Genomic DNA, 26,626 nt, shown 5'->3' with positions numbered 1-26,626 from the left:
TAATGGTTGACAATCTATTAAAGTCATCACTGTGTTTACAAATACTTTTTCAAAATAAACAGATTGTTCCCAATTATAATACTCAGGCAGTGCAGTGTGTTATCACATCTTGGTGCTTCATTTTAAAACCAGATTAGATTAGCTAATCACTTATGGCATACTTAATTATGGCCAGGAAAACAAACCAAACCCTGCACATTTAGCAGTTACATGGCACAGAATAAAGATAACAGTAAGCACTACTCACAACAATTGCTGCTGAGGCTCCAATAAAGGATTTAAAGCTTTCTTCAATTTATCAAGATTATATCTTCCAACATTGGCTTGGTTCCCTATCTTGTACCGGCCTTCATCATCCGATGTATTTGGCACAAAATCTGGCAAGAAAATATTTAAATCTGTTTGCATGGATATTGACAGAAACAGAATTAATAATAAAACAACATACTTTCCCCCAATTTCAGTCTCAATTAAGCTGAAAAAGAATATTCCCTTGACTTTCCAATGTAGAACCATTCAAATTTATAACGTCCATCCTTCCAATTCTATATTGCATAAACTCTTCCAATAAGTTTGTTGAACTTCATTCTAAAGTTTTTTTCAAATTCTCTCCCCTCTCCCCCTCCCGATCAAGAAAACATATCTGTAGTCAGAGAAAACTTGCTGGTAACACATTGTCAAGACACACATGGGCACATTTTTCTGCTCAAGTTCGACAATTGTCACTTATCTGGATTCCTAAACTGAGGGAGGGATCCAAAACCTACTGTAATATTAGCAGGGGTGGATTTACTATGAAACGAATGAATCTTAAGCTTCAGGGCCCCTAATCCTGGAGGGGTCCCAGAAGCAACTTTAGTCCAGATATTCTTCGGTTTTTTTTGCTTTCCTAGAAATGAATCTGATTTTTCACCTCGACTAAACCCCTCGCCTTGACTAAACTTCACCTCACACTTAAACCTCAACACACTAAACATCACCTCGACTAAATCTCCCTCCTCACACATAATCCCCGCCTCGACTAATCGCCGCCTCTCCTGCGGGGGGGTGGGGTACAGGGTCAACGTCTGCCCCTCCCCTATCACCGGTTCTCTCGGGCAATGCGCCTGCGCCTGCGCCGCTCTCAGCCCCGCCCCCCTGGTTGGAGCCGTTCCGCTCACGTGAGATGCCGCCACGGCCGAGGGCTATAAATAACGGGAGCGGGAGAGAGGCGGCAATTAGCCAAGGCGTGGATTAGATGTGAGGTGGGAGGTTTAGTTAAATTGAGGCGGGGTTAAGGTATGAGGTGAGGTGTGAGGTTTATTTGAGGGGTGAGGTTTAGTGAGGTACGGTTTAGTCGAGGCAAGGTTTCGGTGTGAGGAGAAGTTTGGTAGTGAGGTATTTAGTGAGGTGAGGGGATTAGTTGAGGTGGAGGTGTGTAGGTGAGGGGAAGTGAGCGTAGATGAGGTGAGGATAAGTGGGTGTCTGAGCTCAGGAAGGGAGACCCAGGTGCTGCTGAAGGAGACGAGACCACTGCCTTCTGTGGCAGAGAATTCCACAAATTCACAACTCTGGGTGAAAACGGTTTTTTGCTCATCTCAGTGCTAGGCAAAGAGACATTTCAGGTAACATATTTTCTGTAAAGATGTTTTTAGCTGCATGAGGCCTTTTATTGAAACATATAAGATTATTAAGGGTTTGGACACGCTAGAGGCAGGAAACATGTTTCCAATGCTGGGAGAGTCCAGAACCAGGGGCCACAGTTTAAGAATAAGGGGAAGGCCATTTAGAACGGAGACGAGGAAATACTTTTATACACAGAGTGTTGTGAAACTGTGGAATTCTCTGCCACAGAAGGCAGTTGAGGCCAATTCTCTGGAGGCTTTAAAGAGAGAGTTAAACAGAGCTCTTAAAGATAGCGTAGTCAAGAGATAGCGTAGTCAAGGGAAACCCCCAGTTTAAATTCCATTTGGAATATTTTGGAGGACCAAGAAACCAAGATATGTGGAGAAGGCAGGAACGGGGTACTGATTGTGGATGATCAGCCATGATCACAGTGAATGGCGGTGCTGGCTTGAAGGGCCGAATGGCCTCCTCCTGCACCTCAGATTAAGATTTAAACTTTATTGTCATTGCGCAGTGTACAAGTACAGAGACAATGAAATGCAGTTAGCATCTCACCCAGAAGAGCGAACACAGAATAATGGAACTAAAATATATATATATGTATATACAGTAGCAGTAGTGCAATTTTCGGGGAGGGAGATCAGTCACTGGGAGAAGGAGTGTCCGGGGGGGGGGGGGGTGACTGGCAATCACCAAGGTGCAGAGTTAAGCAGGGTAACAGCCGCAGGGAAAGAGCTGTTCCTGAACCTGCTGGTCCGGCAATGGAGAAACCTGTAGCGCCTCCCAGATGGTAGGAGGGTAAACAGTCTGTGGTTGGGGTGAGAGCAGTCCTTGGCGATGCTGAGCGCCCTTCGCAGACATCACTTGCTTTGGACAAACTCAATGGAGGGGAGTGAGGAACCGGTGATGGGTTGGGCAGTTTTCACCACCCTCTGCAGTGCTTTCCGATCGGAGACAGTGCAGTTGCCGTACCATACTGTGATACAGTTGGTAAGGATGCTCTCGATGGTGCAGCAGTAGAAGTTCACCAGAACCTGAGGAGACAGATGGACCTTCTTTAGTCTCCTGAGGAAGATGAGGCGCTGGTGAGCCTTCTTGACCAGAGTTGAGGTATTGTGGGTCCAAGAGAGGTCATCAGAGATGTTGACCCCCCAGAAACCTGAAGCTGGAAACACGTTCCACCTCCGTCCCGTTAATATGGATGGGGGTGTGCGTGTCACCCCTAAACCTTCTGTAGTCCACAATGAGCACCTTGGTCTTCTTGGAGTAAGGGCCAGGTTGTTGTCAGCGCAGCATGCTGCTATAGGCCGACTCATCGTTGTCGCTGATTTGCATACTTGATGATGGTGTTAGTACCATGTACAGGTGTGCAGTCATGGGTGAAGAGGGACACCTATTGTCTATTTTAGGAAATATATATATTTTTACTGCTTCTGTGGAAGAAAAATTCTAAGCTTCTGTTATGTGAACTACCAGCAGAAAGCTTGAGAATCACTTTCAATTTATTGAAAATGCAGGAGCTTCAGGGGGCATTTCCCCCTCAACCCCCACCGGGGCGCTGCCCCTGGACCCCGCCAGGAGCCTAGCCAGTCTCCACGACCCCCGGCCAATACTTCCTACTTTTTTTCTGGAGATGAATATCATGCTTAGTCCACGTTGCTTAAAAATATGGGGTCTACTGTATGAGAAGGGGTTTAAAAAAAAAAAATATGAATAACAGTGTAATTCAATACAAAATAACAGTTAAACTAAAAATTAAAGGGTTATTAAAGTATCATGTAGGCTAGCCGTAAAGGAAAAAAAACGTTCAAATTAAGGATGTTTCATTCTAAATATTTAATATAAAATAATTATAAATAATTTAAAACAATATTAACATTTATGACAGATATTAAAATTTGTGGTGATCTGTCGTGGAACAACCCCATCGTCGGCAGTCTGTTCGTTTTTTTCTTCTTTTTGTTATTTTTAGTGTTTGTTAAAAGTTTGATTTAATGTACTTCGGTTTGTTTTATGGGGGGGGGGGGGGGGGGGGGGGGGGGGGGGGGGGGGGAAACCTTTTTTTTTTTTCAGGTTCTTACCTTCCCGGAGATGTGATCATTTTTCGGATCACATTCTCCGGGCTCTGCGGCCTACCATCGCTGGAGCTGAGGTGGAAGCCGACTCGGACTGTCGTGAGCCCCACCGCAGGGCGCGGACTTAACATCGGACCAGATCCCTTGCCTGGGATCGCTCCCACCGCGGCCTGCGGACTTACCATCAAGGGCTCGCTGTCTCGGGAGAGGCTAGTCGGGAGCTCCAACGCTGCAGAAGGTTCGACTAGCCCCGACACGAGGTTTAATCGCCCGGCGCGGGGAGCTGACAACCCCTCGATGCTGGAGCTGAACACCTCGACACGGAGGGTCCGAACGCCACCGGCTACGGGAGTCAAGATCATCCCATTAACGGGGGCTCGAGGCCTCCGACCAAGGAAGAACATAAGGGAAAGACTTGAACTTTATTTCGCCTTCCATCACAGTGAGGAACGTGTTGGACTCACTCTGGTGGATGTTCATGTTAAAATGTTCATGTTCATGTTAAAAAGAGTCTGTTGCTTTTAATTGTATAACTGACCTGGCCAGTGAAATTCCTCGTATGTTGCAAAACATACTTGGCGAATAAAATCTGATTCTGATTCTGACTCTTAACAGTCAAGTTTCAGGGCCTCAAAATATAGATCCGCCACTGAATATCAGTAATCAATGAAGAGCCAGGAATAGATTTCCAAGCAAACTTTCCCAAAAACACGATGAGAAATTGTAATCATTTCACTACTGTCAAAACAATGATGCTTACTGCAAAAGGAAAAAAATGAAACAGGGTGAACATCTCCATTTCTTTAATATACAATATGCATGTGTGGCCCAGAGCCTCAAAAGATTAAGCTTTGAGGGATTTAGTAATAAAGGAAACACGATACTTACTTGAATCATAGTAATCCATGAAACCAAATGGACCATAATCTATAGTAATAGAGATTATACTGAAATTATCTGTATTACACACACCTGAAATAGAAAAGTCAAGGGAAAATGATTATCAATGGAAGCATCTAAATGGAAGGAAAATAAGATAAGAATCAATAGCTATGCTATAAAATAGGATAATAGTGTAAACAAGTAATGGGGGAAATATAGAATTTGTCAATGTAGCAACACTCAAGAATGAGTAGTAAATTTAGTAAAAAAATCAAAGGCTTAGAATTTGACAAAATCTGGGGCTACTAAGAGATCAGAAATAACGTTGTTTAACGTTGTAATTGTACCCTCTAAGACCACTCCCTCTGACCACTTGTTCCATGTACTCTGAGTCCCTCGGGTCCCTTTTCAATCTCTCCCCTCTCACCTCAAACTTGTGCCCTCTAGTTTTAGATTCCCCTACCAAGCTGTGCACCTATCTATGCCCCTCATTATTTTATATACCTCCATAAGGTCACCCCCAAGATGTTTTAAAAGCACTGTTTATGGAAAATACATAGTATGTCATACCGTGTGCAAATCCTACAGACATCCAACGTGCAATGAGATATGAAGTATCAGTAACAACCTGAGAGAAAAATTCCTGTAATCACAAAATGATAATAGCAAAACAAAATCACTGTTAATTTTTTTGACAGATAGGCAGAAATATTTCAATACTTTTAAATGATAAACTACCAGTGTTATAAAATGTATAAATAAATTGTCCAGTTAAGAACATACCAGATACTTGTTTGAACCCGTTGCATTTATCAAAGGAAAATGTTGCTCAATAACAAAATCCACCAGTTTCCTTCAGAGAAAAGAAAAATATAAATGAACCCACAAGAGTGAAAATTTGTAATGAAACATAGGAAATAAAAAGGATTTCTGCACATGCAAACTGGTCGCTAGGTCATGTAACACCCTGATTCAACAGCAGCTTTCAAAAAGTTATTGCATAAATATCTAAAGGAGAAAAAAGTCTAAGAATGTGTGGAATGCAGCATGGAAGAGCCTTTGAAAAAAAATGGAAAAGTCTCAATGGCCGTAATGACCTCATTCCCTGCTGTGCTGTTCGTTGATTTTATGAAAGCACACAGTCTGTGTGAAGAGGATTTTTTTCCACTACAGCAGCAGCAATCAATTAAGGACATTAAACAAGCCACATGTTGTGATTTTTGAGATGTTCCTGCCAAACACTCTACATCATGCCGTGTACAGTATGGCTAATAAATGAAATCTTGGGAAAGCATTACAAAATGAATGTTCAGTTAAGTGCTTGACAATTACAACAATTAGAACAATTGCCCAAACTGAGCTTTTCATTGTATCTTGATACAGTAAACCCTCATTATTACTGACCATGGGGGGTGGGGCGGGCGGTTAATGGTGTCCGTTGTTACCAATTGTCCATTATAACCGGATATGGTATTATGGTTCAATGGTACTTTATTGTCACCTGCACCGAGCTAGAGTGAAATTATTTATTTCCATAAAATTCAGTAAAAGTATTTCTTTACATAGGCGCAATCATAGTTACCATATAACAATGACAGCATGGAAACAGGCCATCTCGACCCTTCTAGTCCGGGCGGAACACATAATCTCCCCTAGTCCCATATACCTGCGCTCAGACCATAACCCTCCATTCCCTTCCCATCCATATAACTATCCAATTTATCCATAAAAACGAACCTGCCTCCACCACCTTCACTGGAAGCTCATTCCACACAGCTACCACTCTCTGAGTAAAGAAGTTCAATGGTACCCCTAAACTTCAGTCCCTTAATTCTCATGTCATGCAATCTTCCCTACTCTCAGTGGGAAAAGCTTTTCCACGTCAACTCTGTCTATCCCTTCATCATTTCCTGCCAAACCTCTATCAAGTCCCCCCTAACCTTCTGCGCTCCAAAAGTATCTGTAACTTAGTTGCTTTTAGGCAACATTCTAGTAAATCTCCTCTGTACTCTCTCTCTTTTGTTGACATCCTTCCTATAATTAGGCGACCAAAATTGTACACCATACTCCAAAATTGGCCTCACCAATGCCTTGTACAATTTTAACATTACATCCCAACTTCTATACTCAATGCTCTGATTTATAAAGGCCAGCACACCAAAAGCTTTCTTTACCACCCTATCTACATGAGATTCCACTTTCAGGGAACTGTGCACAGTTATTCCCAGATCCCTCTAGTTGTATAGGAAGAGTACAGTAAATGAGTCACCATGGTTTCATAGCATTTTGCATGATTCAAGTCTAAGTTATTATGGATGTTGAGTTCTTAACTTGGCCACAAAGGCCACCAGCTACCACATGTCCAGTTGGAAGTGGCCGTTTTTGCAGCTCACGTTGTAGTCCCTAGCCGGCAGGACTGTTGCCAATCACCGTGGGGCTCCCTCCCCTTTCACAAGCTGCCGCTTCTTCTTCGCTCTGGTGGCTCCTTGCTCCACTGCCACCTCCTCTTCCTTCCCCGTCGCTTTGTTCACTCCGCCACTCTCCACTCCATCGCCGCCTCCATTATCCCCTGCAGTCACCTACATCTTCCAAGGTGGAGTATGTTGGAGGTTCCGGTAAAGGAGGAGGAGGAGGAGGAGGAGGCAGCGGAGAAGGGGATGGGGGTGGTGGTACGGCAAGTGTTCAGAACGATGGGAGGAGAAGGAGGAGGCAGCTGTGGAGGGGAAGCAGACAAAGCAATGGCCGACAGGAAGAAGCAGCAGCTGGTGAGAGGGAGAGAACCCCGTGGTGACAGAGCGCATCACGGAGCCACAACAGCAGCCACGTCAACCGGATTGTGTGGTGGGTGAAGAAGGGCTTGCTGGTGCACCTTGTGAGCTGGGGGTGAAGTCACAAGCTGAGGATGCAAGCAGAAGGGAGGCGATGCAAGCCAGGTGAGGCAGGTCTATCCACTATAACCAAAATCTGTTATAAAGGGGTCCATTAAAATGAGTTTGCTGTAAATGTAACAATAATAAACCAATACTAATCCCCAATTCACTCAACCTGCAGATCTAATTTAAACATTAGAAAATTGTAACAGAATTCCCAAAAGCAAGAAATGAAAATGCAGTCAGGTACACAGTTGAAAGGAAACAGCAAATTCAAGAGAAAAAAAGGGAAAAAAAACAAATGAACCGGATTTGATAATGGAACTCAAGGTAAAGGAACCATTAGGAGGTAGTGACCATAATATGATAAGTTTTCATCTGCAATTTGAGAGGGAGATGATAAAATCAGAAGTGTCAGTATTGCAGTTGAACAAGGAGGACTATGGAGGCATGAGGGAGGAGCTGGCCAAAGTTGACTGGAAAGGGACGCTAGCAGGGATGACGGTGGAACAGCAATGGCAGGAATTTCTGGGAATAATCTAGATGATGCAGGATCATTTCATTCCAAAGAGGAGGAAAGATTCTAAGGGGAGTAAGAGGCAACCGTGGTTGACAAGGGAAGTCAAGGACATTATAAAATGAAATGAGAAGTCATATAACATAGCAAAGATGAGCAGGAAGCCAGAGGATTGGGTAACGTTTAAAGAACAGATGGTAACTAAAAAGGCATTACGGGAAGAAAAGATGAAGTACGAAGGTAAGCTAGCCAAAATATAAAGGATAGTAAAAGCTTTTCTAGGTATGTGAAAAGGAAAAGATTAGTTAAGACAAATGTGGGTCCTTTGCTGACAGAAACAGGCGAATTTATTACGGGGAACAAGGAAATGGCAGACGAGTTGAACAGGCACTTTGGTTCTGTCTTCAATAAGGAAGATACAGATGTACTAGGGGACAGAGGATCTAGGGTAATGGAGGAACTGAAGGAAATTCACATTAGTCAGGAAATGGTCTTGGGTAGACTGATGGGACTGAAGGCTGATAAATCCCCAGGGCCTGATGGTATGCATTCCATGGTACTCCAGGAGGTGGCTCTAGAAATTGTGGACGCAATGGTGATCATTTTCCAATGTTCCATAGATTCAGGATCAGTTCCAGTGGACTGGAGGGTAGCTAATGTTATCCCACTTTTTAAGAAAGGCGGGAGAGAGAATGCAGGGAATTATAGACCAGTTAGCCTGACATCGGTGGTGGGGAAGATGCTGGAGTCAATTATAAAAGATGAAATCGCGGCACATTTGGATAGCAGTAACAGGATCGGTCTGAGTCAGCATGGATTTACGAAGAGGAAATTCTGATTAACTAATCTTCTGGAATTTTTTGAGGATGTAACAAGTAAAATGGACAAGGGAGAGCCAGTAGTTGAAACCTGGACTTTCTGCTTGACTAGGTCCCATCTTCTGGAATGAGAGCACATTTATTGAGGATGTAACAAGGATAAAATGGACAAGGGAAAGCCAGTAGATGTAGTGTATCTGGACTTTCAGAAAGTCTTTGCCTAGGTCCCACACAGGAGATTAGTGGGCAAAATGAGAGCACATGGTATTGGGGGTAGGGTATTGACATGGATAGAGAATTGGTTGGCAGACAGGAAACAAAGAGTAGGGATTAACGGGTCCCTTTCAAAATGGAGGTAGATACTGATACTGACTAGTGGGGTACCGCAAGGCTCGGTGCTGGGACCGCAGCTAGTCACAATATGTATTAATGATTTAGATGAAGGAATTAAAAGTAACGTTAGCAAGTTTGCAGATGGCACAAAGCTGGGTGGCAGTGTGAACTGTGAAGAGGATGCTATGAGGATGCAGGGTGACTTGGACAGGTTGGGTGAGTGGGCAGATGCATGGCAGATGCAGTATGATGTGGATAAATGTGAGGTTATCCACTTTGGTGGCAAGAACAAGAAGACAGATTATTATCTGACTGCTGTCAGATTAAGAAAAGGGTAAATTCAACGAAACCTGGGTGTTCCTTGTACATCAGTCAATGAAAGCATGCAGGTACAGCAGGCAGTGAAGAAACATAATGGCATGTTGGCCTTCATAATCAGAGGATTTGAGTATAGAAGCAAAGAGGTCCTTCCGCAGTTGTACAGAGCCATAGTGAGAGCACACCCGGAGTATTGTGTGCAGTTTTGGTCTCCTAACTTGGGAAAGGACATTCTTGCTATTGAGTGAGTGTAGCATAGGTTCTCGAGGTTAATTCCCAGAATGGCGGGACTGTCATATGATGAAAGAATGAAACGACTGGGCTTGTATGCACTGGAATTTAGAAGGATGAGAAGGGATCTTATAGAAACATAAAATTATTAAGGGAATGGACACGCTAGATGCAGAAAACATGTTCCCGATGTTGGGGGAGTCCAGAACCAGGAGCCACAGTTTAAAAATAATGGGTAGGCCATTTAAAACTGAGAAGAGAAAAAACTTTTTCACCCAGAGACTTGTGAATTTGTGCAATTCTCTGACTCAGAAAGCAGTGGAGGCCTAGTCATTGGATGCATTCAAAGGAGTTAGATAGAGCTCTTAGGGTTAGCGGAATCAAGGGATATGGGGAGAAGGCAGGAATGGGGTACTGATTGTGGATGATCAGCCATGATCACGTTGAATGGTGGTGCTAGCTCAATGGGCTGAATGGCTTACTTCTGCACCTATTTTATATGTATCTGGGCTGAAACTTGGAAAATACAGGTGAAACTTTTGAGGAAGAATATGATACTTTAGAAATGGGCATGCCCTTTTTCTGTTCTGGAATCTTTAGTATGATACTTAACAATATGCTCTGACTAATTTTGTTTTAATTTTTGAGAAAGAATAGCAACAGCTATTTAGTCTTGTAAATATATCTCCAGATTCATTTACAAAAGCAAAGTTCTACATTGTCAATTAGAAACAACTGCAAAACATATTACCTTAACAATTCAATCTCTCCAGAATAAGCTAGAATTTCCAATGATCCAAAGCGAAACCATGATTTAGCAACACGTAGCACTATTGCACCTCGAAGAACACAAGAACAAAATAAAAATCACATACTCCAATATATCTTAACATAACATAACTTTTTAAAATTGATTTGAATTAACATACGACTGTGTTGGTTTAAAATATGCACCTTTTTCATTCTTCACATTTCCATTGTAGAAATTATCCCTTTTCACGACATCGTTGCTTATAACAAGACTGCAGAAAGTTCAAGATTATCTTAATAATTTTTTTTGATCTAGGCTAGAGAACATAGTTAAGAAACATTTCAAAAATACTTAGTTAATTGTAATAATCATTCACTTGGAATGTTCAATTGGAAATTGATGAGGAGAGGTTTACGCATGTCAACTGAATAGACGTAATCAGCAAATCAATCTGAATGTTGTCTCCCCCAAATGATGAGGACACCACTAATGAGCAGCTGAACTTATTAAAAGTCACTGAATAAAGAACAAACAAATGCTTTGGAGCCCTGAACTGCACTCAAAAGAGTTGAAGGAAAAATATTGTATATACTGTTCTTGCATGATGGGAATGGCACATGGAGTAACATTCTCATTCATCTTTTTTTTACATCATTCCATAACTTCTAGGGGCTCTCTCAATAGAAGCGGATGCCTTGAAGAAGAAACATGAGATTGAGCAAGAAGAAGAGATGAGACGACGAGAAGAACAGATGAAGGAAGAGTTGACGTGAAAAAAGGAAGAGAGGCTAGAGTCTCTCTGTAAGCCAGACAGAGAATGGCCAAAGCTTCAGCTGGGATTTGAAATCTCTGCTAATGATCTGGAAATTAAATCAAACCTAACGGTGAATGTAATTCCTAAAAATCCTGTTATTCTCTCGAAGGATTTTCACACTTTTCAATAATGTTGTTACAACACATCCATGAGTTGATCGGACATGGAAGATATTTCATGCTATCAAAGCTTTGGACTATTATGTTTTGGACTATATACCGGGTATCATGCCTGATTTTAAGGGTTTGGTGCGCACATACGACTTTACACTAAAAACAGTGTTTTAATAAGATTAATAATCAAGTTATGCTTGCTTCTATGAGGCAAAAGTGAAGATGGAAGAGTCGATGAAGAATTCTGTTTGTGGATATTTAGTGCATGCTATTTTCCTCGTTAGTATAGTGGTTAGTATCCCCGCCTGTCACGCGGGAGTCCGGGGTTCAATTCACCAACGGGGAGCCACGGGGTTCAATTTCTCAGATTTTTTGCTTTTGATGTTAAGCCTTCATGGCTACTTTTTTGATGTTTATTAATAATTGCCTCATTAGGGGCTGGTTTGTAGTGGCCATTTGGCTTATTTTGTGTGTCATTAATTACGGCATGTGTCTTTAAATTTTCGACTGCCCGTTATTATGTGGGTGGGATTGATGACGTATTCTAGGGCGTGTTTGGAGCTAGGTTTCTTGCGCAGAAGCTTAGTTTTTAGTTTAGTTTGGGACTTGCATGAGGAAGGCATACCCTATGACCATGCGAAGCGTAACAGACATGAGGAGTTTTCTAACCTTTAAAGTGATGTGCTGGAGTTCGATGAACATTAAAGTGTACGAGTCGGAGTGTAAGGTTGGATTACCTTATTGTTTTTCATCAACAATAAATAAACTATTAGTCAAAAGACTGTGTAATGAAGATTTATCTGTGAAGAAACACTGAAGGTCTCTGACGGAGAGCTCACATGCGTATTACGACATTCTCCTTAATCATGTAGTCCACTTAGTGGCTAGAGGGAGTAATCTCTTGAATGATATAAAAATCTGCCGCTGCAAATATCATCAATAACTTCTCCTGAACCACCCATAATGAAGCAATGACTAAGAAAGCACAACACTGCCTCTACTTTTTTAGAAGTCTTAGGAAGTTTGGCATGTCGCTTACAACTCTCACTAACTTCTACTGATGCGCCATAGAAAGCATTTGATCAGAATGTATCACTTCTTGGTTTGAGAACAGCTCCATCCAAGACCGCAAGAAATTGCAGCGAATTGGGACGCAGCCCAGACCATCACACAAACCAACCTCCCTTTATTGACACCATTTATACCTCATGCTGCCTTGGTAAGACCAGCAGCACAATCAAGGACGAGTCGCACCCTGGCCACTCCCTCTTCTCCTCTCTCCCATCGGGCAAAAGGTATAGCCCACACCTCCAGATTCACGGGCAGTTTCTTCCTAGCTGTTATCAGGCAGCTTAATCGTCCTACCTCAACTAGAGAGCAGTCCTAAACTATTATCCGGAAGTGGCGGCGCTGGTGAACGGCTGCGGCTCGCCTACAGCCCGTTTTGTGTTGTTTTTTTTCGTTTTGTCTAGTTACGTTTTGGGTTTTTAGGTTGTGTTTATGTGGGGGGGAGGGTGAAACGGGGCTTGCTGTCTCTCCCTTCGGGGGGAATGCGACTTTTTTGTCATATCCCCTGTCTCTGCCTCCGTCTGCGCTGAGGCCTAATGGCGGAGCTGGCAACCTCGAGGCTCCAGAGGCAGCCTGACAGGACTCGCCCTGGGCTCGCTCCCGTGAAGGCGGCCCAGCTCGGGGCTGGAACTGCGCTCCCGTGAGGGGCTGTGATGCTCCCGTGAGGGCGGCCTGGCGCGGGGCTGAGAGTCTCCCGTGAGGGGCTGTGGCACTCCCGTTGGAGTGGCCCAGCCCGAGGGAGGAACGGCACTCACGTGAGGGCGATCCGGCTTGGGGCTGGAACGGTGCTCCGGTGGCTGGGACGGCGTTCTGGCGGCGGTGACCTGAGTCCTGGGTTCAGCTGCGGGCCAGCGGCCGCGTCCACTGGACTGGAGGGCGGCAGCTTCGACCACCCCGGGCGAATTTGTCAAAAAGATTTTCACAGTACCTTGGCACACATGACAATAAATTAAACGAACTAACTAGGGGGTGGATGAGAACGTGGGATAACATAGAACCAGTGTGAACCAGTGATCACTGGTCGGCCTGGACCCAGAGGGCTGAAGGGCCTGTTTCCATGTACCTCTAAAATATAAATATCTAAAAAATACTTGTGGCAAGACAAGGAAAGTGATCATTTCGGGAGAAGAAGTGGAAGTGAATCAGAAACTAAAAGAACATTGGGAAGCACTGCAGTTGCTGATAACGAAATATTAAATACAAATTATGGCATCACTCAACAGATCAAATGTATATAAAGAATTTTTGAACAGGTTTGTGAATACCTGGCAGCTCTGCTGGTTGGGATTTCAAGATAATTCAAGGCCTCGCTGCAAAGAAATTCTCTTAATGACGAACGGAGAACAGCACGGCCATCACCATCCCTGGCAAACAAAAACTCAATCAAGAGGCAGTATTAAACATTTTTTTTTAGAGAATGAAAATATGTTATAGTTACCGAGAGTAAGGAGTCTTCCCAGAGCCTTTTAGTTGGAGCTCCCATCTTGTACCATGCCTGAAAATAGAGACGATTTATCAAAATATACCATACTAAATTATACCATTTCTAACTATATTTACTGTTGATATTTTATTCATTGATGAAATTATTTGCAATGGTTTTTCAGAAAAGCCACATTATTATGGACCTCTGTATAACGGATTGTAGTTATTGCGGACGGACCTACTGACAGGTTACCTCCACGACCACTTCCAGGCTTGTATGCCAGAGCTAACTTGGCGCACTCCACCTCCACAACCACTTCCTGGCCATGCCTGCGGCCATCACCGCCAACCCTTACATGCACTCCGGCCGCTGCAGGCCGCGACCGATGACTCTGCCGATCTTTGCCTCAGCTCACCTGGGTTCCAGGCCCAGTTCCTGACTGGGAATCTGAAGAAGGGACTCAACCTCATCACTTATCTATGTTTTCCAGAGATGCTGCTGAGTCACTCTGGTATTTTGTATCTGTTCGTGTATTAACCAGCATCTGCAGTTCTTTGCTTCTACCGTTTATACACTGATAATCCCTTAATTAGTTATTGCGGACAATCAGCAATAATGGACACAATTACCCTCCTTATGATCTATTATAATCGAGGATTTACTATATATGGTTCTCTTTCGGTTCCCAGTAAAGGAGAGCTGATTGCTTGAAAGCTTTTAGGTAAATACTAGACCAAGGACCCGTTGGGTCCCATCCCCTTAATGTGCGGTTGCCGGGAGGTGGGGGGGCAGCCTGCGGCGTCACACACACACACTAACACACACCCACTAACCATCCCCCCCCCCCCCACAGACACACTAACACTACCCCCTTGATATTATAATAATATTATTCATTTGCTCCTTTTCCCCCCCATCCCCCCCCCTATCCACTCACGCATAGCCCCCAACAGCGCCGGAGTGGCTAGAGAGGGAGGGGGGGGAGTTGAGCGGGGGGCGGGTTCGAGAGGGAGAGGGGGAGGGGGGTAGAGAGGGAGGGTAGAGTGAGGGGGAGTGGGGCAGAGATTTAGGGGTGGGGGGGGGGGGGGGATGCACGGTAGTCACAGGGGACGGCTGGTCCCTGAACGCAATACTCCCCCACTCACCCATAGGTCCCAATGAGGGGGGGTGGAGGGAGGGGGGGCAGAGAGAGGTTTGGGGGCAGAGTGGGAGGGGGGACAGAGAGGGAGGGGGAGAGAGGGGGTTCAGAGAGGGAGGGGTAGAGAGGGAGGTGGAGGGGTAGAGAGGGAAGGGCTTGGGAGAGAGGGGGGGTAGTGAGGGGGGGGAGGGGTAGAGAGGGAGGGAGAGGGGGTAGAAGAGAGGGGTAGAGGGAAGATAGGGAGGGGGGCGAAGAGAAGGAGGGGGGTGGGGGTAGAGAGGGAGAGGGTGGGGGTAAAGAGGGAGAGGGGTAGAGGGAAGAGAGGGTGATGGGGAAGAGAAGGAGAGGGAGGGGGCAGAGAGGAGAGGGGGGGGAGAGGGAGAGGGGGTAGAGATGGCAGAGAGAGAGACACGGCAGAGAGAGAGAGAGAGAGGGACAGAGTGAGAGGGAGGGGCAGAGAGAGAGAGAGAGAGGGGGCAGAGCGGGAGAGAGAGGGGGCAGAGAGAGAGAGAGAGGGGCGGAGAGAGAGGGGCAGAAAGGCAGAGAGAGAGAGAGAGAGAGAGAGAGAGGAGAGGAGAGGAGAGGGGAGGAGAGGAGAGAGAGAGGAGAGAGAGGAGAGAAGAGGAGGAAGGAGAGAGGAAGAGGAGAAAGGAGAGGGGAGAGAGAGAGGGGAGGAGGAGAGAGGAGAGAGGAGAGAGGAGAGAGGAGAGAGGAGAGAGGAGAGAGGAGGAGAGAGGCAGAGAGAGTGGCAGATAGTGACAGAGAGAGTGGCAGAGAGATGGAGACGGAGACGGGGAGAGAGTGGCAGAGACGGAGACGGAGAGAGAGGGGCAGAGACGGAGAGAGGGGGGCAGAGATGAAGAGAGAGGGACAGAGAGGTTCATTTCAAAAACAGCTTCATCAGCTCCCCAACGCACACAGTCTAATATCCCTTTAAACCTGTTTTATCCATGTACCTGTCTAAATGTTTCTCAAACATTGCAATAGTACATGCCTCAACCACCACCTCCGGCAGCTTGTTCCATACACCCACCACTTTTTGTGTGAAAAGGTTACCCCTCGGATTCCTATTAAATCTTTCCCTCCTCACCTTAAGCCTATAGTTCTCGAATCCTCTACTCTGGGCAAGAGCCTCTGTGTGTCTACCCGATCTATTCCTCTCATTATTTTGTACACATCCATTACAATACAATACAATACAATTTATTTGTTATCATTTGAACCCAGAGGTTCAAACGAAATTTGGTTTTTGCAGTCATACAAACAAGAAAAACCAAGACCCAACACAATTTACACAAACATCCATCACAGTGAATCTCCTCCTCACTGTGATGGAAGGAAAGTCTTATCTCTTCCTTGCACTCCTCGTTCTCCTCCCGATGTCAGAGTCAAAGTCCCCGGCGGGCGATGGTAAATAAGTCCCGCGACAATTATAAAGCCGCGTCGGGTGATGCAAGGCCCTGCTCCGGGTCTTGGTGTTGGAGCCCCCGGCGGGCGCTAGCAAGTCCCGCGGCCATTTAAAGCCGCGCCGGGCGATGTAAGGCCCCACTCCAGGTACTCTTCAACCCCGCAACTCTGGCGGGTGAAGTCGCCGTTGCAGAAGCCCCGAAAAGCGGTCTCCCACCAGGGACCCGCGGGCTCCCGGTGTCACCGTCCACCAGACCTGCGGTTGGATCCTCCGAATCTCCTGGGTCGGGCCGCATTAGATCATCCTTCATCCTCCTGTGCCCGAAGGAATAAAATCCTAGTCTGCTTAACCTCTACCTATAGCTCAGGGCCTCATGTTCTGGCAACAAACATCCTTGTAAATCTGCTCTGCACCCTTTCCAGCTTAACAACATCTTTCCTATAACATGGTGCTCCAAAACGGAACACAATACTCTAATTGCAGCCTTACCAACATCTGATATACCTGCAACATGACCTCCCAACTTCGAAACTCAGCCAAAAGCCTTTTTGACTACCTTATCGACCTGTGGTGCCACTTTCAATAAATGGGCTAAATAAGCAAGAAACAATAAATTAACCTTGAACCTCGAATACTCTGCTTGATATTACTTACGACACTACTAGATTTATGCTAAGTGGCATTAATGATCTTGTACTGATTGTTGGAATGATTTTCTCAATTCCTAGTTGCAGACTATTGAATCTATTTTAAAAATGTCTTTATTTACCTGTTGACATACGCTCCAAGTAAATGAGCTCGTCCATCTCCTAGTTGACCAGACCAAACACCAAACTGAGTAAAAACATACAAAAACAAAGATTTAATCGTTCTGCATGCAAATTTTGCAAATGCAGTAAAATAGGAACCATCTTAGAAAAAAGTCAATCTAAATGTTACACTTATTAACAGTATAGGATCAGTTTCCTCTTCACTCATCTATTGCATTCAGTGCACCCCAATGTGGCCTCGACAAAACCAAGCAGAGACCTGATGACTGTTTTGCTGAACACTTAGACCTTAGGCTATAGAGATACAGCACGGCGACAGGCCGATCAGCCCACCATGTTCATGCCGACCCGCGATTACCCCGTACACTAGCACTATTCTACACACCAAGGCCAATTTTACAAAAAACAATTAACCTACAAAACTGTTAATCTTTGAAGTTTGGAAGGAAACCGGAGCACATGGAGAAAACCTCCGCGGTCTCGATACAGAAAACATCTGTAGGCTGGATTAAGCCTGGGTCTCTGGAACTGTAAGGCAGCAACTCTACCACTGCACCATTGTGCTGGTCTTGCACTTGGTCTGCCAAGGCCTGCTGGATCTCCTGGTTGCTACCCATTTTACCTCCCCTTCCTCCACCGACTGACCATTCAGCCCTGTGCCTCCTACATTGCCACAGAGGCCACATGAAAACCGGTAGAACATCACCTAATATATTATTGTGTTCTCAAGAATGTGCTCCTGTCAAATTTCTTGAAAAATGTAATTAATTAAATATTAGCTCCTCGGGCTTCTACATTTCTTGTAAAATAGTAACATCGTGGGAATTGAGTAGAGCAGTTGGGTTTTCATGTTACAGTTGTACAAGATGACAGTGAGACTGCACTTAGAGTATTATGTTCAGTTTTGGTCACCTGTTACAGGAACAATGTCATTAAGCTGCAAGAAGTGCAGAGATTTACAAGGATATTACCAGGACTTGACGGCCTGGGCTATAGGAGGAATTTGGGCAGGCTAGGACTTTATTTCTTGGACCACAGGAGGGTGAGGGGTGATCTTAAGGATGTGTATAAAATCATGAGGAAAATACACAGGGTGAATGTGTAGGGTCTTTGCAGGGAAATCAAGAATCAGAGGACATACAGTGCCCTCCATAATGTTTGGGACAATGAACCATCATTTATTTATTTGCCTCTGTACTCCAAATTTGAGATTTGTAATACAAAAAAAACCCATATGTGGTTAAAGTGCACATTGTCAGATTTTATTAAAGGGTATTGTTATACATTTTGATTTCACCATGTAAAAATCACAGCTGTGTTTATTCGTAGTCCCCCAATTTCAGGGCACCATAATGTTTGGGACATATCTGCTTCACAGGTCTTTGTAATTGCTCAGGTGTGTTTAAATGCCTCCTTAATGCAGGTACAAAAGAGCTCACAGCACCTAATGTTTCCTTCAGTCTTTCCATCACCTTTGGAAACTTTTATTGCTGTTTATCAACATGAGGACCAAAGTCGTACCAATGAAAGTCAAATAAGTCATTGTGGTGGATGGATGTTTATATTAAAATGTGTTTTGTGTGTTCTGTTACTTTTTATTTGTATGGCTGACTTGGCAAATAAAATTCCTCGTATGTTGCAAAACATACTTGGCTAATAAAGTATTATTGTGATTGTGATGAGATTGAGAAACAAGAATAAAACTGTTAGAGACATCAGCCAAACCTTAGCCTTACCAAAATCAACTGTTTGAAACATCATTAAGAAGAGAGCACGTGTGAACTTATTCATCGCAAAGAGACTGGCAGGCCAAGGAAGACCTCCACAGCTGATAACAGAAGAATTCTCCCAGATAATAAAGAACAATCGCTAAACACCTCTGCCGACAGATCAGAAACACTCTTCAGGAGTCAGGTGTGACAATAGGCAATAGACAATAGGTGCAGGAGTAGGCCATTCGGCCCTTCGAGCCAGCACGGCCATTCACTGTGACCATGGCTGATTATCTACAATCAGTACCCCGTTCATACCTTCTACCCATACCCCCTGACTCCGCTATATTTAGGAGCTCTATCTAACTCTCTCTTGAAAGCATCCAGAGAATTGGCCTCCACTGCCTTCTGAGGCAGAGAATTCCACAGACTCACAACTCCCTGGGTTATAAAGTTTATCCTCATCTCCGTTCTAAATGGCTTACCACTTATTCTTAAACTGTGGCCCCTGGTTCCGCACTTCCCCAACATCGGGAACATGTTTTCTGCATCTGTCCAATCCCTTAATACTTATATGTTTCAATAAGGTTCCCTCTCATCCTTCTAAATTCCAATGTATACAAGCCGAGTCGCTCCATTCTATCAACATATGACAGACCCGTTGTCATGGGAATTAACCTTGTGAACCTACGCTGCACTCCCTCAATAGTAAGAATGTCCTTCCTCAAATTTGGAGACCAAAACTGCACACAAAACTCCAGGTGTGGTCTCACTGCAGACGGACCTATTTGCTCCTATACTCAACTCCTCTTGTTATGAAGGACAACATGCCATTAGCTTTCTTCACTGCCTGCTGTACCTGCATGCTTACTTTCAGTGACTGATGAACAAGGACCCCCCCAGATCTTGTTGTACTTACCCTTTTCCAAACTTGAAACCATTCAGATAATAATCTGTTAAAGAACATAATCTGCCTTCTTGTTCTTGCCAACAAAGTGGATAACCTCACATTTATCCACATTAAACTGCATCTGCCATGCATCTGCCCACTCACACAACCTCCCAAGTCACACTGCATCCTGATAGCATCCTCCTCACAGTTCACACCGCCATCCAGATTTATCTGCAAATTTGCTAATGTTACTTTCAGTCCCTTCATCTAAATCATTAATGTAAATTGTAAATAGCTGCGGTCTCAGCACCGAGCCTTCCAGTACCCCACTAGTCACTGCTGCCATTCTGAAAGGGATCCGTTAATCCATACTCTTTGTTTCCTGTGTGCCAACCAATTTTCTATCCATGTCAGTACCCTACCCCCAATACCATGTGCTCTAATTTTGCCCACTAATCTCCTACGTGGGACCTTATCAAAGGCTTTCTGAAAGTCCAGGTTACACTACATCCATTGGCTCTCCCTTGTCCATTTTCCTAGTTACATCCTCAAAAAATTCCAGAAGATTAATCAAGCCTGATTTCCCATTCGTAAGTCTATGCTGACTCCAACCGATCCTGTTACTGCTATCCAATTGTGCCGCTATTTCATCTTTTATAATTGACTCCAGCATCTTCCCCTCCACTGATGTCAGACTAACTGGTCTATAATTCCGTTTTCTCCCTTCCGCCTTTCTTAAAAAGTGGGATCACATTAGCTACCCCCCAATCCACTGGAACTGATCCTGAATCTATAGAACATTGGAAAATGATCACCAATGTGTCCACAATTTATTGAGCCACTTCCTTAAGTACCCTGGGATGCAGGCACTGGGGATTTATCAGCCTTCAGTCCCATCAGTCTACCCAACACCATTTCCTGCCTAATGTGAATTTCCTTCAGTTCCTCCGTCACCCTAGGTCCTCTGGCCACTAGTACATCTGGGTGATTGGATCTGTCTTCACTAAGGAAGACACAAACAAAGTACATGTTCAACTCATCTGCTATTTCCTTGTTCCCCATAATGCATTTACCTGTTCTGTCTTCAAGGATCCAACTTTGGTCTTAACTATTTTTTTCTTCTTCACATACCTAAAGAAGCTTTTACTATCTTCCTTTATATTCTTGGCTAGCTTATCTTCGTAACTCATCTTTTCTCCCCGTATTGCGTTTTTAGTTATCTTCTGTTGCTCTTTAAAAGTTTTGCAATCCTCTGGCTTCCCGCTCATCTTTGCTATGTTATACTTTTCTATTATTTATACACGTCAATCAAGAATGCATATCGCCGGGCGGGTCTGGGTCTCTCTGATCATTGTCTAGTTCACCTTATTCTGACCTACAGGCAGAAACTAAAAGCTGCTAAGCCTGTAGTCAGAACAACAAAAAGGTGGACAAGCAAGGGCATTGAGAACCTACTGCACGGACTGGAATGTGTTCAGGGAAGCAACCACAAGCCTCGATGAGTATACGGGCACGGTATCATCATATGTTAGTTTTTGCGAGGACAGTTGCATTCCAACTAAGTCCCGGACATGGTTCAACAACAAGCCCTGGTTTACTGCAGAACTCAGACAGCTCTGACGGTCTAAAGAGGAGGCCTACAGGAGCGGGGATGCAGACCTCTACTAGCACCCGTCTGTACAGACACTTTTAACCAGTCCCTGCAAACATGTACTGTCCCTGCCAGCTTCAAAGTCTCCACTATTGTCCCTGTACCCAAAAATGGTCTATACAATTATTTATTATTAATGTTTTATTATTATTAATGTTTAGTGTTTTCTGAGTCCTTCGTAACTGTCACTGTATGTTATGTTGTTACTTGTGGGCTGAGCACCAAGGCAAATTCCTTGTATGTGAATACTTGGCCAATAAACTTACTTACTTACTTACTTATACTGTCCTTGACTTCCTTTGTCAGCCACGATCGCCACTTACTCCCCTTAGAATCTGTCTTCCTCTTTCAAATTAACTGATCCTGCACCTTCTGTATTTTTCCCAGAAATACCTGCCATTGTTGTTCCACTCTCATCCCTGTAGGGTATCTTTCCAGTCAATTTGGCCAGCTCCTCCCTCATGGCTCCATAGTCCCGTTTGCCCAACTGCAATACTGACACCTCCGATTTTCCCTTCTCCCTCTCAAATTGTAGATTAAAACTTATCATATTATGGTCACTACCTCCTAATGGCTCCTTTACCTCGAGTTCCCCTATCAAATCCGGTTCATTACATAGAAACATAGAAACATAGAAAATAGGTGCAGGAGTAGGCCATTTGGCCCTTCGAGCCTGCACTGCCATTCGATATGATCATGGCTGATCATCCAACTCAGTATCCCATTCCTGCCTTCTCTCCATACCCCCTGATCCCCTTAGCCACAAGGGCCACATCTAACTCCCTCTTAAAAATAGCCAATGAACTGGCCTCAACTATGTTCTGTGGCAGAGAATTCCACAGATTCACCACTCTCTGTGTAAAAAATGATTTTCTCATCTCGGTCCTAAAAGACTTCCCTCTTATCCTTAAACTGTGACCCCTAGTTCTGGACTTCCCCAACATCGGGAATAATCTTCCTGCATCTAGCCTGTCCCAACCCCTTAAGAATTTTGTAAGTTTCTATAAGACCCCCCCTCAATCTTCTAAATTCTAGCGTGTACAAGCCTAGTCTATCCAGTCTGAAAGTCATATGAAAGTCTTGCCATCCCAGGAATCAGTCTGGTGAACCTTCTCTGTACTCCCTCTATGGCAAGAATGTCTTTCCTCAGATTAGGAGACCAAAACTGTACGCAATACTCCAGGTGTGGTCTCACCAGACCCTGTACAACTGCAGTAGAACCTCCCTGCTCTTATACTCAAATCCTTTTGCTATGAATGCTAACATACCATTTGCTTTCTTCACTGCCTGCTGCACCTGCATTCCTACTTTCAATGACTGGTGTACCATGACACCCAGGTCTCGTTGCATCTCCCCTTTTCCTAATCGGCCACCATTCAGATAATAGTCTACTTTCCTGTTTTTGCCACCAAAGTGGATAACCTCACATTTATCCACATTATACAGCATGTGCCATGCATTTGCTCACTCACCCAGCCTATCCAAGTCACCTTGCAGCCTCCTAGCATCCTCCTCACAGCTAACACTGCCCCCCAGCTTCGTGTCATCCGCAAACCTGGAGATGTTGCATTCAATTCCCTCATCCAGATCATTAATCTATCTATCTATCTATCTATCTATCTATCTATCTATCTATCTATCTATCTATCTATCTATCTATCTATCTATCTATCTATCTATCTATCTATATCTATATATCGACCGACTGCCGTCCGCAGTACGGATCCCTTCCTGCCTTTCCATTCGTGCCCGATACTCGCAGATGTCCAATCGGAATGGCCGATGCTCGCAGATGTCCAATCGGAATGGATTCATTTGCATGTACGGCTGCCGGCTGCATTTCTTCCTTTGATTCATTGCCACGCCCAATCCAGACGCTCAATCTCCGAGATATTTTCCATTCCGGTAGAGATTTCGCTCAGTATCTCCTCCTCGTTTCATTTTGTCGTGTTGAAGTACATGTTTTTAATCAAATCCTTCTCCCCCACCCACCCCCAAGTACTTCAAAAATAAACAGGCTTCTCCATTTACATGTCAGCTTCCAACACACTTCGAAACAAAGTTGCAAGAGAGGAACACTGAACTTTTCACTGCTGCAGCAGGCAGGGGAGGGCTGCAATCTTACATTTGGGAACGGGCTCAGTTCCAATGGAGGAGACGGGTGCATGGTGGAATATTGGGTTGGGGGATCACACCATTGGGGGAGCAGACCCAACGGGTCTGCACTTGGTCTAGTATATATATAAAACTCAAATCAGTCCGCCTGCAGTACGGCTGCATTTCTTCCTTTGATTCATTGCCACGCCCAATCCAGACGCTCAATCTCCGAGATATTTTCCATTTCGGTAGAGATTTCGCTTTTCTTTCTAAGTATCCGCTCCTCATTTCATTTCGTCGTGTTGAAGTACATGTTTTCAAACAAAACCTTCTCCCCCCCCCCCCCTCACCCACCCCCCCCAAGTATTTCAAAAATAAACAGGCTTCTCCATTTACATGTCAGCTTCCAACATACTTCGAAACAAAGTTGCAAGAGAGGAACACTGAACTTTTCACTGCTGCAGCAGGCAGGGGAGGGCTGCAATCTTACATTTGGGAACGGGCTCAGTTCCAATGGAGGAGACGGGTGCATGGTGGAATATTGGGTTGGGGGATCACACCATTGGGGGAGCAGACCCAACGGGTCTGCACTTGGTCTAGTATATCTATAAAACTCTGGGGCTATCCGTCCGGCTGCCGTCCGGTTCCCTTTCTGCCTTTTGATTCGTGCCCGATACTCGCAGATGTCCAATCGGAATGGCCGATGCTCGCAGATGTCCAATCGGAATGGATCCATTTGCATGTACGGCTGCCGGCTGCATTTCTTCCTTTGATTCATTGCCACGCCCAATCCAGACGCTCAATCTCCGAGATCTTTTTCGGTAGAGATTTCGCTTTTCTTTCTAAGTATCCGCTCCTCATTACATTTTGTCGTGTTGAAGTACACGTTTTTAATCAAATCCTTCTCCCCCCCCCAAGTATTTCAAAAATAAACTGGCTTCTCCATTTACATGTCAGCTTCCAACACACTTCGAAACAAAGTTGCAAGACAGGAACACTGAACTTTTCACTGCTGCAGCAGGCAGGGGAGGTGCCATTGGATTTTTTTTTAATCCACTGCTGAGGGAGGCAGGGCAGTGCTGGAATCTTACTTTTGAGAACGGCTTCAGTTCCATTGGAGGAGACGGGTGCATGGTGGAATATTGGGTTGGGGGATCACACCATTGGGGGAGCAGACCCAATGGGTCTGCACTTGGTCTAGTTATATATTAAAACTGTGGCTGCCGGTTGCGGCCTGGCGTCCGGCTGCCTTTCTGCCTTTTGATTCGCTGCTCCTTCCTATCAGCTTCCAACACACTTCAAAACAAAGTTGCAAGACAGGAACACTCTGAACTTTTCACCTCAATGGGATATCACAGCAAGTGCTTCAACAGGAGGGGGAGGGCCAATTGGTATTGCAATTGGAACTGCTGCAGCAGGCAGGGTAGGTGCAATTGGAGGTTTTTTTCAATCCACTGCTGAGGGAGGCAGGGGAGTGCTGGAATCTTACATTTGGGAACGGGTTCAGTTCCGTTGGAGGAGACGGGTGCATGGTGGAATATTGGGTTGGGGGATCACACCATTGGGGGAGCAGAACCAACGGGTCTGCACTTGGTCTAGTATATTACTAAAAGTCTGATCTTGACCGCTTTTGGCCCACTGTTCTGCGATTTCCGACAGAATGCCGCCACCTACGGTCGTCATTTTTGGCCGCCTCGCTCAGAGCCCCTCTCCGCCTTCCGGGACTGGAGGATTTTTCCCATCAATGAAAAATCAGAGAGAGTCCCCTCGATGCGGCTGTAAAGTGGCTGCAGCCCAATTGTTTGCCTAGCCTTTTAAAAAATGTTTGTGTTCACAAAATGAATTTTGTTTGTCAGGTGTGGCTGCAGCCCAATTGTTTTCCTCGCCTTGGCTTTTAAAATTGTTGCAACTGTTGGATGCCAGCCCAAGAATCCTTTCAGGCCACAATGTCTATACTAGCCCTCTTGAAACCAGTATCTTCGGCCCACAACACCCATACTAGCGCAACAGACAGCCCCCCCACTGGCGAGTAATATTGGAATTGGTGGAGAGGTGGAATATTGTTTTGGTGACCAGCCCTCCCGTGTGATGCTGGGACCCAACGGGTCCCACTTAGTCTATATTGTAAATAGCTGGTAAATCCAGAATTGCCTTCTCCCTGTAAGGCTCCAGTACAAGCTGCTCTACGAATCCATCTCGGAGGCATTCCACAAACTCCCCTTCTTGGGGTTCAGTACCAACCTGATTTTCCTAGTCTACCTGCATGTTGAAATCTCTGATAATCACCTTTGCGACATGCCAATTTTAACTCTTGATTCAACTTTCACCCTATAACACCCTATATCAACCTGTAGATAACTCCCATTAGGGTCTATTTACCCTTACAATTCCTCAGTTCTATCCATACTGACTACATCTCCTGATTCTATGTCACCCCTCGCAAGTGACTGAATTTCATTCCTTACCAACAGAGCTACCCCACCCCCTCTGCCCAATTGTCTTTTTCGATAGGACATATACCCCTGAATATTCAGTTCCCAGCTGATTTGTGCATTTGGCAATGACCACTGTCCACAGAAGGCTTAATGAACAGAAATACAGAGACTACACTGCAAGATGCAAACCATATTTTAGCCGCAAAATAGGATGGCCAGGTTACAGTTTGCCAAGAAGTACTTAAAAGAGCAACCACAGTTCTGGAAAAAGGTCTTGTGGACATACTGCTGAAGCAACAAAGGAGTTTTTCAAAATTTTAAAATGGTCAATTCTTGAGTGGCCAAGTCAATCACCCGATCTGAACCCAAATGAGCATGCCTTTTATATGCTGCAGAGAACACTGAAGGGGACTAGCCCCCAAAACATGCATAAGCTAAAGATGGCTGCAATACAGGCCTGGCAGAGCGCCACCAGAGAAGGCACCCAGCAACTGGTGATGTCCATGAATCGTAGACTTCAAGCACTCATTGCATGCAAAGGGTATGCAACAAAATACTAAACATGACTACTTTAATTTACATGACACTGCTGTGTCCCAAACATTATGGTGCCCTGAAATGGGGGGACTATGTATAAACACTGCTGTAATTTCTACATGGTGAAACCAAAATGTATAAAAATGGCCTTTATTAAAATCTATC

The 26,626-nt window shown here is 44.7% G+C and overlaps 1 protein-coding gene across 4 annotated transcripts in view; it reads right to left on the bottom strand.

Annotated features, from left to right (window-relative positions):
• The window catches only part of LOC129707203 (protein adenylyltransferase SelO-like), a 78,389-nt gene that overhangs the window by 34,986 nt on the left and 16,777 nt on the right, over positions 1 to 26,626 (bottom strand). For 2 of the 4 annotated variants that reach the window (XM_055652057.1, XM_055652033.1), the window contains exons 4-12: positions 17,137 to 17,201; positions 13,834 to 13,890; positions 13,661 to 13,759; positions 10,604 to 10,671; positions 10,401 to 10,488; positions 5,346 to 5,415; positions 5,133 to 5,205; positions 4,569 to 4,652; positions 248 to 377 (exon numbers count right to left, since the gene is read on the bottom strand). In XM_055652057.1, the coding sequence (XP_055508032.1) occupies positions 248 to 377; positions 4,569 to 4,652; positions 5,133 to 5,205; positions 5,346 to 5,415; positions 10,401 to 10,488; positions 10,604 to 10,671; positions 13,661 to 13,759; positions 13,834 to 13,890; positions 17,137 to 17,201 (734 nt within the window). The remainder of the gene's footprint in view (positions 1 to 247; positions 378 to 4,568; positions 4,653 to 5,132; positions 5,206 to 5,345; positions 5,416 to 10,400; positions 10,489 to 10,603; positions 10,672 to 13,660; positions 13,760 to 13,833; positions 13,891 to 17,136; positions 17,202 to 26,626) is intronic. The other 2 variants (XM_055652042.1, XM_055652048.1) reach the window with 2 other exon arrangements.

This window comes from Leucoraja erinacea, chromosome 2 (genome assembly GCF_028641065.1).
Source record: "Leucoraja erinacea ecotype New England chromosome 2, Leri_hhj_1, whole genome shotgun sequence".
In the NCBI taxonomy this organism is placed as follows: Eukaryota; Metazoa; Chordata; class Chondrichthyes; order Rajiformes; family Rajidae; genus Leucoraja; species Leucoraja erinaceus.
The sequence above is the reverse complement of the archived record's forward strand: the minus strand, read 5'-3'. Positions and strand labels throughout refer to the sequence as shown.